Source organism: Syngnathus floridae, chromosome 12 (genome assembly GCF_059516105.1).
Source record: "Syngnathus floridae isolate MCC-2025c chromosome 12, RoL_Sflo_1.0, whole genome shotgun sequence".
In the NCBI taxonomy this organism is placed as follows: Eukaryota; Metazoa; Chordata; class Actinopteri; order Syngnathiformes; family Syngnathidae; genus Syngnathus; species Syngnathus floridae.
The window spans coordinates 596285-607814 of record NC_142424.1 but is presented as its reverse complement, the minus strand read 5'-3'; the positions used below and the strand labels follow the sequence as shown (position 1 = coordinate 607814).

The window sequence follows — 11530 nt, the reverse complement described above, 5'->3', positions numbered from 1 at the left end:
AGGTGTGACTAGAGAAGATCATCAACAAGTCAAATGAGACGTAATATTATTTTGTAAAGATAATTTAATGCGTGCTTTGAGTTATTTGACGGTTTCCAGGTGAATTAGGTAGTGGGTAACAGCAGATGGGCCGGCCATTCGTTTCAGAAGTTGTGGTCAAAAGACATGATGTGGGGTGGGTGCAGTACAACATGTTTCCCGCAGAGGGCGCTAATGCTCTACAGGTGAGTATTCTGTTACTGTTTCGGTCCTCTCATAGTTTGTGATATTCGATGTTAAGTCAAGTCTTAAAAATAACAGAGTGTATCATTAAAGCTGTCAAGGAAATTGTTTAACAAAAACAACATTTGGCCCATAAACTGAGTCTTAGACTTTGAAACCTTGGTTGAGGTGCTCATTGCATGTCACTTCTAATAGCACATAATGCCTGCCACCGGGGGGAAGGTGAGCACATGCAAGCGTCTAATTACCAAAAAGAGGAAAATGAAGGTGACTACTGTTCATCTTCTGGATTATAAACTGGTTTTGTTGTTCAACTCTTGTTTTTTTGTAGTTTCTCATTTCCCCCAGTTGGTGTTTTGAGTTTTTCCTTGCCCTCCTGGAAGTTTAAAATCAGGCGATGTGTGAGAATATTTGTCATTTTTCACACATGTCCTGAGTGTTGTTAGTCACCGAAATGTTGAACAGAGGCTGTGATGTATGTACCCAAGTCAAATTCCTTGTTTGGCACGCTCAAACATGGCGAATAAAAATTCTATCATCTTGAATCTTCATGTACTCACTTGGAACTAACTGATGGATCGGGGTAGGACATGATAAGCTTAGGCTTTTTCCTACTCCTTTTCGAACAGAGATGTACATTGTTTGTTTTTTATTCTTTAAGTCATGTTCGAAATAAAGATTCATTCATTCAATATGCAGGAGCATCATTACGACACGAGCTCCTCGAGTTTGTTTGTTGCTCGCTCGCTCGCTCGCTCGCTAGCTAGCTATCGTCGAACAATATCAACAAAGGTGGCTTGTCAGCGGGCCCGCCCACAAGTCCCACTCAGCTGTCGATCAAACGCTAATTAGGAAAAAGCCTTTGACCGCCATGTTGTTTCGTATGTTTACCACGCAAAAGGCGATGTCCAAACTACAAGAGTTGAGGCTCCACGTCGGCTGCTGCTCGTCTATCTGAACATCTAGATGCCAACATATTTTCGAAAGGTACTGCATGTTGTGTTTCCTTCTTTTTTTATATGGAGTATGATCCCTTCGGTGACTTGAGAAGATCATCACCAAGTCAAATGAGACGTAATATCATTTTGTAAAGATAATTTGATGCGTGCTTTGAGTTATTTGACGGTTTCCAGGTGTATTAGGTAGTGGGTAACAGCAGATGGGCCATTCGTTTCAGAAGTTGTGGTCAAAAGACATTATGTGGGGGGTGGGTGCAGTACAACATGTTTCCCGCAGAGGGCGCTAATGCTCTATAGTTGAGTATTCTGTTACTGTTTCGGTCCTTTCATAGTTTGTGATATTCGATGTTAAGTCAAGTCTTAAGTGTATCAGTAAAGCTGCCAAGGAAATAGTTAAATAAAAAGAACATTTGGCACATAAAATGAGTCGTTTTATTTTGAGGACTTTGAAACCTTGGTTGAGGTGCTCATTGCATGTCACTTCTAATGCCTGCCACCAGGGGGAAGGGCAGCACAGGCAAACGTCTGACATTGCTCACTGGGCCAAAAACGAAGTGCCTCTGTGCTACTGCACAACTTCAACATCAAACACCTCTAGATGTGTTTTCAATGACATTCATGCAAACCAGGTTCGTCAGAAATATATACTTGATTTGTAGTCAACTCATTTGGTTTGCATCAGTGTCATTGAAAAACACGTCCAAAAGTGTGTGATGATGTGATGCAGTTGCTGGCACTTAGTTTTTGTCTCGGTGAGAGATGTCAGCTGTTTCAATGTGCTCACCTTACCCCTAGTGGCACTCGTGTCATCAGAAGTAAGTGACATCTCACCTGAGCTCATCAAACACTTAAGCTGCTTCCATGCAAGGCCTGTCAATGGCAATGTTTGTGTGCAACTATATTAGTCTCACACAAACATTGACTGCTCAAATGTTTTCAAACTGCTTTTCTGTCATATAAATTAATCAACTGGAATGCAAGTCTTAGTGTTTTGATGAGCAAATTTGCTTCACTCATTGGAAAATGTTCATGCTTGGTGGTTGCTGCAGTGGCACTTAGGTTTTCAAAGGCAGTCTTCAGTCTTGAGGTGAGCGTTGTCCTTGTGTCACTGCCATGGACGCTCCATCTCACATGACTCAAAGTGACAGGAGTCCTGTGAAATGGAGAGTAACAGTCAAAAACCCATGTCCATGGCAGGGACACAAGGACAACGCTCACCTCAAGACTGAAAACTGCCTTAAAAAACCTAAGTGTCACTTTCCCCGCCTCCTACGACGACCCAAATTCAGTCTGACCAATCACAGCGCAGCATAAATTTGCATAACCACGCCCACTTTTCAGCAGCCAATCAAAAAGCAGCATTTGCAAGTCTGGCCAATCAGATTGCGTCAAATTAATGAGACCACGCCCATTTCATATTCCACCAATCACGTTGCCTCTCATTTGCATAACCACGCCCACTTTTCAACCAATCTCTGACCTTCATTCTCATTGCTCCACCCACTTTCTGAGCCCTCAGCCAATCATGAAGCAGTATTCCAGCTTTGACCCGCCTCATTTCCCCCAAAAAATATGGGGGAAAAAAATTCTGGAAAAAAAAAAATCCGGAAAAAAAATCTGAAAATAATTTTAGGTTTTTTTTTAAATTAAGATGTTGTTAAAGTTGAGAATAAAGAGTTAAGAGTTTAACTGTTCTTTGTAATCAAACTTTATTTCTTTTGCAGAGTAAACATTCAATCAGAAAACAGAAGTTGCATGGTTGTCTGCTCGGTGCCAAGTGGGGAAGTGGTCGGCCAGCGGGACGAGCGGCGAAGTGGTCGGCCAGCGGGACGAGCGGCGAAGTGGTCGGCCAGCGGGACGAGCGGCGAAGTGGTCGGCCAGCGGGACGAGCGGCGAAGTGGTCGGCCAGCGGGACGAGCGGCGAAGTGGTCGGCCAGCGGGACGAGCGGCGAAGTGGTCGGCCAGCGGGACGAGGAGTCTGCGCCTGGAGGTAAGACAAAAAGAAACCTGTAAGCCTAAAGTAAAGTCAACGTTTAGTGCAGGAAAAAAGTTTAACATGAAACTTACCAGTGGGAAAGATTTGTTGTTGATGGCATCAAGTATTGAGAGCTGCATGACCAGAAAGCTGCTCTTGTTCCTTGCGACCTGCCAGGAAAAAAAAAAAAAAAAAAAAAAATAATTGGAACCAAGTTGTCATGAGGACTGTGCAGCGATGAGCATATTACCTTAAGTGCAAATATTGTCCATTTCTCAGGTTGATTTGGAGGCAACAAAAATGGATGTGTTGCCAGCATGCTGCTGTGCTCTGATCCTTGGCCACCGCTGGCTGCAAGCAGGTACTTGGTCGTGCACCACCCTGGACACACAAAACAATCAATCCAATTTTGGAACATGGTGGCTGAAATGAAATGTACTTTCCTTCTCTTGCCAGCAGAGGGCTCTCCAGGCAGCCCCACCCAAAAGATGTCGACTTGAAGCATTTAGCAAGTAGCATACCAGGAATGTCTCATTTCACCTGCAACAACCACAGGGGGGAAATCCAAGGCCAGAAAGTGACTCGCCTGCTACAGTTTGGCTTGAGACACAGGTGCTTCTACGCCACTGGCAGGTGAATGAGCTCACAGAATGGAGGCAAACTGGCAGGTTTTTCACTTTCTGGACCAGGATTCGCCACTTCTGCCTGGAAAGAAAAGGAACATTGACTCCATTTAGGGTTACCATTTTTATTTTTAACTGTAGACAGGAACCTTCCGATGAGAAACATCAGGCCAAGCTCTTGAAATGTTGCAGATCCTCTCCTGGACTGACACCTGCACACAAATGCGGAAACAGTCAAGCAAGTTGATTTGCAACACTGAAACAGGAAACAGCCTTGAAACCTCTTTGGCATGGTTTTGGAGACTTTCTTGGCCCAGCAGATCTTTGCGGCACTCTTACTGGAAGCTGCACTGCATTGAGACAAAGAAAAAGCAGGTTAGTGTTCTTACCATTGCCAGCCACATTTGCAACGTTTAGTCACCTGCCAGGACTGGAAGATCATGACTCCTTGTTTCCAGCACCACCTGAAACAACAAACTGGTCAAGCACTTTGATTTGTCAAATTTGTCATTGCAATCGTTTCAAACCTGGCGCTTTGACTTCAACCCATGCAGCGGACTGGTACCACGTCCTTTAGCTCCACCTGGTGGACAAAACGGGAAGAGAATGCACACGCGGAAATCAATTGGTCAAACAATGTATGTTCATGTATGAGTGTACATGTGTTTCACCAGTGAAGAACGCAGGCAGGAACAGCTCTGAGAGACAGTCTCTCCAACCGCAGTTCGTTGGCCTGAAAGACAAGGTAACGTTGTAACCCACAGTCTTGTTACATTTTTAGTCATATGAGCTTGTTTGATAGCAAGAGTAGACTTGCAAACGTCTCATGAAGTCGGGGCTCTCAGGACTGCAAGCCGGCCGGCCATTTTGAAACCTGCAGACAAAAAAAACAAGAAAAAGGTAAGTACTTTAGTCAATTGTCCTTCAAATAAAAACGGCTTTTTTGCCTTTTTGCAGTCAATCTGGGTCTTTTGTCGCAGATGCAGACCTGTGGACAGAAATGGACAGTTAGATGCAGTTGATTAAATCCACATTATTCGAACAGAAAGTAGGTTACTTGAGGCTCGTTTTGAAGAGTCGCACCTGTAGACAGATTAGACAATTTGATTAGATTCTGTTGTGAATTTCTGCAAACGTTTTGTCTTACCTTGGGCAGTAAAACGGCGTTTGGTGCAATTTAAGGTCGGAGAGGTTTTCTGCCAACGCTCGCTTGTTAGCTTGCACGGTAGCAAGGTGTAAGCACGTCCAAAGTGCAAGTTGACGCTGAAAGAGAGCAAAAGTAGTTAGATTTAAAAGGTTAACGAAGAGTGAAGACTTACCTTTGAAACGCAGCATGTTGTGTAAAAGCGCGCTGCGCAGTGCAGTGCAGTGCAGTGCAGTGCAGTGCAGCCCAGCCGGTGGAGCAGCACGACGTGACGCTGGCAGAAATGAGCAAGAGAACGATTGACGCATTTGTGACGTCTTATATAGTCATTTTGTGATGACGTCATTAACAAGCAAAAGGGGGGGAAAAAATAAAATAGAAGCCCTATGCGGAAGCAAGGGAAAATGGCAAAGTGTAACGCTTCGGTAGGGTCGGGTCTCGAACCGTGGTTCTACAGCATCGGAGGCAAGGGCGGTAACCATTCAACCAGACCTTGCTTAGAAACGTCATCAGGTTTGTTCGTATTCATAGTATGACTATCCAAACATTGACGTAAAAAGTCCAAAGTGACTCCTAAGTACAAAGAAGCGAGGAAGCACAATTGTGCCTGAGGTGGCCGAATGGGTAAAGATTTTACTTTGAGTTCAGGAGACTCGGGTTCGAATCTTGGGTAACGCTCTGATCAATGTGTAAATATTGGACACAGCTGGTCTCGAACTCTGGTCGACTGAGCACCAGGCCAAGTGTTATACCATTCGGCCACATTGCCATGGAAATTTCGGAGTTTTATTATGTATTTAACGTCTATGGCACTACTGATCTACAAATATAGAACAACTGCCGTACTATTGTAAGATACACAGCGGGTCTGATGGCTCAAACACTTACCTTTGGTTCCGGCGATTCGAGTTCGAATCTTGGCCATCGCTCGCTTTAATTTGATAATGCTGGGCAGAGCCGGTCTCGAACCCTGGTCGACTGAGTACCAGGTCAAGTGCTATACCATTCGGCCACATTGCCATGAAATTTTCGAATTTTTATTGTATATTTAACGTCTTTGGCACTACTGGTCTACAAATACACAACAACTGCCACGTTGTTGTAAGATACACAGATGGTTCGGTGGTTCAAGCTTTTGCCTTTAGTCCCGGCGATGCGGGTTCGAATCTTGATCATCGCTCTCTATAACTTGAAAATGTTTGCCATAGCCGGACTCGAACCCTGGTCGACTGAGTACCAGGCCAAGTGTTATACCATTCGGCCAAACTGCCATGAAAATTTCCCAAAATATTTATGTATTTAACGAGAACAGGTCGACTGATCTACAAGTACAGAAAATCGCTAGCTTCTCTCTAAGATCCCATGATGGTCTTGTGGTTAAAGCTTTTGCCTTGAGTTCAGGCGAACCGAGTTCGAATCTCACACATGGCTTTGTGTAAGTCTATACACATAATATATTACAGAGCAGGACTCTTTGCCTCGTATTCTGTCGAGTCTTGCACATTATTCCGTATAATTTCCAAATGTTACACGGAGCGGGACTCGAACCTCCCCTCTCCTGTACTCCAGACCAATATTATTCCATTCGGCCATTTTGGCACAAAAATTTCGAATTTCTTTTGGGTGGTCATTCAAAGCACCTAAAGGTATATGACTGAATTGTATTTCCATGCAGCCCTTCAATGAAAAAAGAAACAAATGCAATCGGGGAAAGTGCTTGGTATCCCTTATCAAGTGCTCAACTGAGACCGCTCATGTCCCTCCTGGACTTTGTGACTACTATTTGTGGCTAGATTTGAGGAGAAGGGCGTGACTTATTTGCTTACGATTACAGAGAAACCTGGTCGTATAGATTAGGTTATTAGGTGCACTTGAAAATGGCGGTGTACCTAATGGAGTGTCCGTTTGATTCCCTCGTTAAGTGCACCTGCGTGAAAACTTTTAGCTCTTGCAGAACGTGAAAGGAGCTAAAAGTTTTCACGCAGGTGCGCTTAACGAGGGTCACTTGGAAAACATGTTGGAACGTGGCCCCGAGGACTGGAGCTTGACACCTGTGACCTTTGACCATGATATTTCCCTAATAATGTGGCCTGTTATTAGGTGCACTTGAAAATGGCGGTGTACCTAATGGAGTGTCCGTGTGATTCACTCGTTAAGTGCAGCTGCGGGAAAACTTTTAGCTCCTGCAGAACGTGAAAGTGACCAAAAACTTTTCCCGCAGGTGCGCTTAACGAGGGTCACTTGGAAAACATGTTGGAACGCGGCCCCGAGGACTAGAGCTTGACACCTGTGATCTTTGACCATGATATGTCCCTAATAAAGTGGCCTGTTATTAGGTCCACTTGAAAATGGCGGTGTACCTAATGGAGTGTCTGTGTGATTCCCTCGTTAAGTGCAGCTGCGGGAAAACTTTTAGCTCCTGCAGCTCGTGAAAGGAGCTAAAAGTTTTGCCGCAGGTGCGCTTAACGAGGCTCACTTTGAAAACATATTGGAACGTGGCCCCTTGAGGACTGGAGGTGTGCTACCGGTGTGTTCGGCCATCCGCGGACAGGGGGGGCGGGGCGGGGCAATGACATACCAGCTCTGCCGAACCCCTGAAGCCGACTCACCGAACCCCTAGGGTTCGATTGAACCAAGGTTAAGAACCACTGCCCTAGACTTAATAATAATAATAAATTTTATTTATAAGGCGCCTTTCAAGGCACTCACCAGACATAAAATAGCATCAAAAAATGACCGGACAGCAAAATTAACAGCGTTCAGCCCACTATGCAAAACTCTTTAATCATGCTGGGGGGAAAAAACACAATGAATGCAGTTGTTGCGCTGCAAGAAACCAAAAGGTGCGGCGGGCTTCCGCGGGATCATTAGAATCTTTTTCTCTTCAGGATTTCCGGTTTCCAGTTGACAGGGTGGCTCTCTTCCGTCTGCAGGACACACAGAAACAGCTTCAGTAAGCATATCAGCTAACATTTTATATAGTACAGTACTACGTACAGCGGTGTCGTCCTCTTTGTACACTTTGATGGTCTTGTCCGCTTCGGCTGTGATCAGACGACTTTCCGAGTTGTCGAAGACGCAAGCAAAGATGCCCGACTCGCTGTCCAGAGAGCCGGGCTGCACGGCGGCGTGAATCCTCTGGAAGTTGTAGCCGGTCCTCCAGTCCCACATGTGGATGGTACCGTTGTCAGCTGGACACAGACAGACCGACACAGACAGGGGCATGAGTGGTTCCGACGTGACGCCGCTCGAGATGGATACCTCCGGAGACGAGAACGCCGTCAGAGTTGACGGCCAGGGTATTGATGATGGCGTTGTGTCCCGACAGGTTTTGAATGAATTTGCCCTCCGGGAACATCCACTGTTTGACGTTGTCGGCCGAGCCGGAGGCAAACGTGTACCTGGAGGGCGGTGGGAAAGGCATCAGCACGACAAGAAGGTTGAGAGCGGGACGGGACGGGACGGGACGGGGCCAAGGCTTTCTTTCGGGCAGAAGCGCGAGGTCTGCAACTTACTGTCGGGGATGCAGGACCACGCTGCGAACAGACTTCTTGTGGTTGGTTAGCGTGGCTCTGGTTTTGCCGGCAATCAAATCCCATAACCTGATGGTCGAGTCATGGCTCCCTGCAGGAGGTCAGGTCAGGTCACGTACGTAGCCTTTATCAGCACTGACGTTTGCGTATTACTCAGTAGGCTATGACGGTAAGATTGGGCTACCGGTAATGACTTGCGGCTCTGCGGCTTGGCACCGGACCGTGGCCACCGTGTTGGTGTGACCCGTCAGCGTGTGCGCGTTGGCTTTGGAGCGAATGTCCCAAACCTAAGCGAGGGAAATGCAGCTTACGTGCTGCGCTGCGCTGCGCTGCGCTGCCTTCCGGGCAGGGGAAGGGAAGGGAGGGGAGGGGAGGGGCTTACCCTGGCCGTGGAGTCTCTGCTGCAGGTCACCAGCACGTCGATGGTGGGGTGCAGGTCAAGGCCGTACACGGCGCTCAGGTGGCCGTGGTAGTGGCGGATCACCTGCGGGGGCGGCCGCCGCCACCGACACATTGGGACCACCAAACAGACCACGGAGGCGCAAGTGCTGGCGGCCGAGGCGACCCACCTTGTTGTACTCCAAATCCCAGCACTTGACTTGCTTGTCCTCGCCGCAGGAGAACAGGTAGGGGCTGCGGCTGCTGACCGCCACACCGCGCACCGTGCTGATGTGTCCGGTTAGTGACAGCTTCAGCCTCCCGGTAGCAAGGTCCCAGATCTGGCCAGACAAAAGCAGCACTCTTATTAGCAAAAACAAAAGCATGTGCACGCTTTCATAAAAATAGCTGTGAGTGCGTGTTGTTTTGTGTCAAATCCGTTGAGGCAGAAGTCACCTTTATGGTTCTATCGGCCGAGCCGGTGACAAACCACTGATTGCCGGGCTCCACGGCGATGGAGCGCACCCAGCCCAGGTGACCGCTGATGACCTGCGGCACAGACAACACTTATTAATCACTCTGCCATCAATTCTCAACACGGGCACGGCGGGTCCTGGAGCATGCGCGCGCTCGCTCGCCCGCTCACCCGGAAGAGTTTCCACGGCGGGTGCCACTGCGGCTTGGGCATGGTGGGCGCTCGCCTCATGAGCGACAAAGTCCTGCTGCCGCCACTTTCCATGACCGTCTGCAAGAAGAAGGAAGGAAGGAAGGAAGGAAGGAAGGAAGGAAGGAAGGAAGGAAGGAAGGAAGGAAGGAAGGAAGGACAAAACATTTGGGAGGGGAGACGGGCGGCGACACGCCAAAGGGAACGGCCATCGATCTCGGGACGTACCGACACGACGGAAGGCGGGTGCGATCGCTCGGCCGCCCCGGCGTGCCGATGGATCTCGGGCACGCTGGCGGCGCTGCGGCCGGCGTCTTGGCTGCGAGGCGGCACGCTTGATGACAAATTCATCATACAACGGACGGAGGTCATTTTGCATCGATGCTGGACTCACCTGGCCTGTGACGCCGGCAGCGCCAACGCCATGGAGTGAACGCCGGCCTCGCTGGGGTTCCGGTGGATCTTTGTGTCGGCGGTCAGCGCCACTCCTGATCATATGATTGCAATTGAATTGATCGCGAGAGATGTTTGGATATCGAAACGCAACATGTTTTTCCTCGTGTGTGCTTAATACAGAAAAATCTCACGGTATTCTCTAAAAACCTATCAAAGAACAAGATTGCTTTATTGATCTGAACTCTGAAGGTAGCGCGCAGATTCTTGTTGGAAAAGCATGGAAAGCTCCTTTAGGACTTACCAGGTCCAGTCGGGTAAGCGTGTGTTCCGGTGATGGCGTATTCCGGCTCATCGGACACTAGATTCGAAAAATGACATGGCGTACTATACATGTCATACAATACGGACTAGCCTTCCGATTTGTTTATCGGTGATCACCTGGATGCGTGTAGCTGAGCTGAAGCTGCATGCTGCTGGCGGGCTGAGAGACTCGCTCTTTGGATTCCTTCAAGACGGGCATGTGGAGGACAGCCTCAAAGTCGGCTTTCAATTTCACCGCCATCTTCATCTTGTGACTGCATGCATGCATGCGCACACGCACAACAGCGACGTGAACCGAAAGCAAACACAAAGACAACCCTACGTGGCATACCAGACCAGACCAAACAGCACCACAGTTTGAAGCTTTTGTTGAACAATTGATGACTTCATATTGTTGTTGCCGAGTTATTTCTATCCCTTTACAACACATTTCAAATTGACAGAGCATAAAATATACGACTTGATTAGAAAAAGGTCAGAAACCTTGAACACACTTTTGCAAGGTATGCAGATGCTTGCAAAAGTCATTTACCGTTGACTATTAATAGAACAAGCGATTCATCTAACAAGCGATTAGGCCATGGGAACTCTTTTTAAAGCTACTTTTAAATCATTTTTGGTGTAATTTAACAGTGTTTTTCTTTTGACCTTTTTTCGTCCAATGCAATGTACTTGGCTTGGTCGGCCACAAACATGTCATGAGTCCTCTTGAGCGAGCGAAAGACCAGCGTGTGGACAGAGTGCTTCTGGACGTCCTGTAAACACATAAAACAAATTGAAACATCTAAAAAAAACATTTGAAAAAAAAAAGAAGACTCGGGAGCAGCTAATTCTTGCCAGACAGTAGTCGGGCCCCGGGTGTCTGAGCGGGAGCGACCCACTAAAGAGCCACGGAAAGTAAAAAAATGTTCCTCTTACCTCAGTCATTGTGATGATAATTGTCGTACAAACGTATTAGAGAGGCAAAAATATGAACGAGTAAAAAAAAAAGACAAGTGTTTGATATGAAACTTTGAGCGAAACACTAACGAAGACCACGAACGCACGCCGACCCTCGGCGAACCGGAAGTACACTAGCACAATGCACAAGGCACGGTTGGTTTGTCTTTGCGCCACCTAGAGGGAAGGGGTGGCGCTTTACTTGCATTCTTCTTATTCAACAGCCACAGCTGCCATAAAGTAATTGTACAAACCGTACGATCGGTAACTGTCTCATGTTTGCATGATTAATAAGTGAAATGGCACAAACACTTTTATGGATGTATGCAAAATTCCTTTATTCCCCCCCCCCCCCCAAACATTTCATACATTTGTC

At 47.2% G+C, this 11530-nt stretch overlaps 1 protein-coding gene and 2 long non-coding RNA genes across 5 annotated transcripts; 1 reads left to right on the top strand and 2 right to left on the bottom strand.

Annotated features, from left to right (window-relative positions):
* Nucleotides 1–2871: 2871 nt before the first annotated feature.
* On the bottom strand, nt 2872–5250 carry LOC148389269 (uncharacterized). 3 transcript variants are annotated; one of them, XR_015861929.1, is made up of 13 exons: nt 5099–5250; nt 4927–5042; nt 4837–4862; nt 4727–4767; nt 4451–4653; nt 4307–4362; nt 4201–4243; nt 4061–4129; nt 3929–3991; nt 3743–3861; nt 3407–3537; nt 3249–3326; nt 2872–3165 (listed from the first exon to the last, which is right to left on the bottom strand). It is a non-coding gene; the product is annotated as an uncharacterized LOC148389269 (long non-coding RNA). The 3 variants fall into 3 exon arrangements; XR_015861928.1 differs by lacking the exon at nt 3743–3861 and having other exon boundaries at nt 3900–3991; XR_015861930.1 differs by lacking the exons at nt 2872–3165; nt 3249–3326; nt 3407–3537 and adding an exon at nt 3597–3696 and having other exon boundaries at nt 3804–3861.
* On the top strand, nt 3434–4740 carry LOC148389270 (uncharacterized). Its single transcript, XR_015861931.1, has 2 exons — nt 3434–3517; nt 3613–4740. It is a non-coding gene; the product is annotated as an uncharacterized LOC148389270 (long non-coding RNA).
* A 2332-nt stretch (nt 5251–7582) lies between the features above and the next one.
* Nucleotides 7583–11334, bottom strand: plrg1 (pleiotropic regulator 1). Its single transcript, XM_088392664.1, has 15 exons — nt 11134–11334; nt 10864–10970; nt 10333–10469; nt 10196–10252; nt 9893–9986; nt 9727–9817; nt 9481–9579; nt 9291–9383; nt 9026–9175; nt 8839–8940; nt 8641–8743; nt 8439–8547; nt 8185–8324; nt 7921–8114; nt 7583–7850 (listed from the first exon to the last, which is right to left on the bottom strand). The coding sequence occupies exons 1-15, from the start codon at nt 11140–11142 to the stop codon at nt 7791–7793; spliced, it is 1545 nt and encodes a 514-aa protein (XP_088248790.1). The 5' UTR covers nt 11143–11334; the 3' UTR covers nt 7583–7790.
* Nucleotides 11335–11530: the final 196 nt, after the last annotated feature.

Bases quoted from the DNA above. Each gene is read 5' to 3' on its own strand.
- plrg1 (XM_088392664.1), bottom strand. The intron at 9,580-9,726 runs GTACGTCCCGAG...TTCTTCTTGCAG, and splicing joins ACCCGCCTTCCGTCGTGTCG to ACGGTCATGGAAAGTGGCGG. The intron at 7,851-7,920 runs GTACGTAGTACT...TGTGTCCTGCAG, and splicing joins ACAAAGAGGACGACACCGCT to ACGGAAGAGAGCCACCCTGT.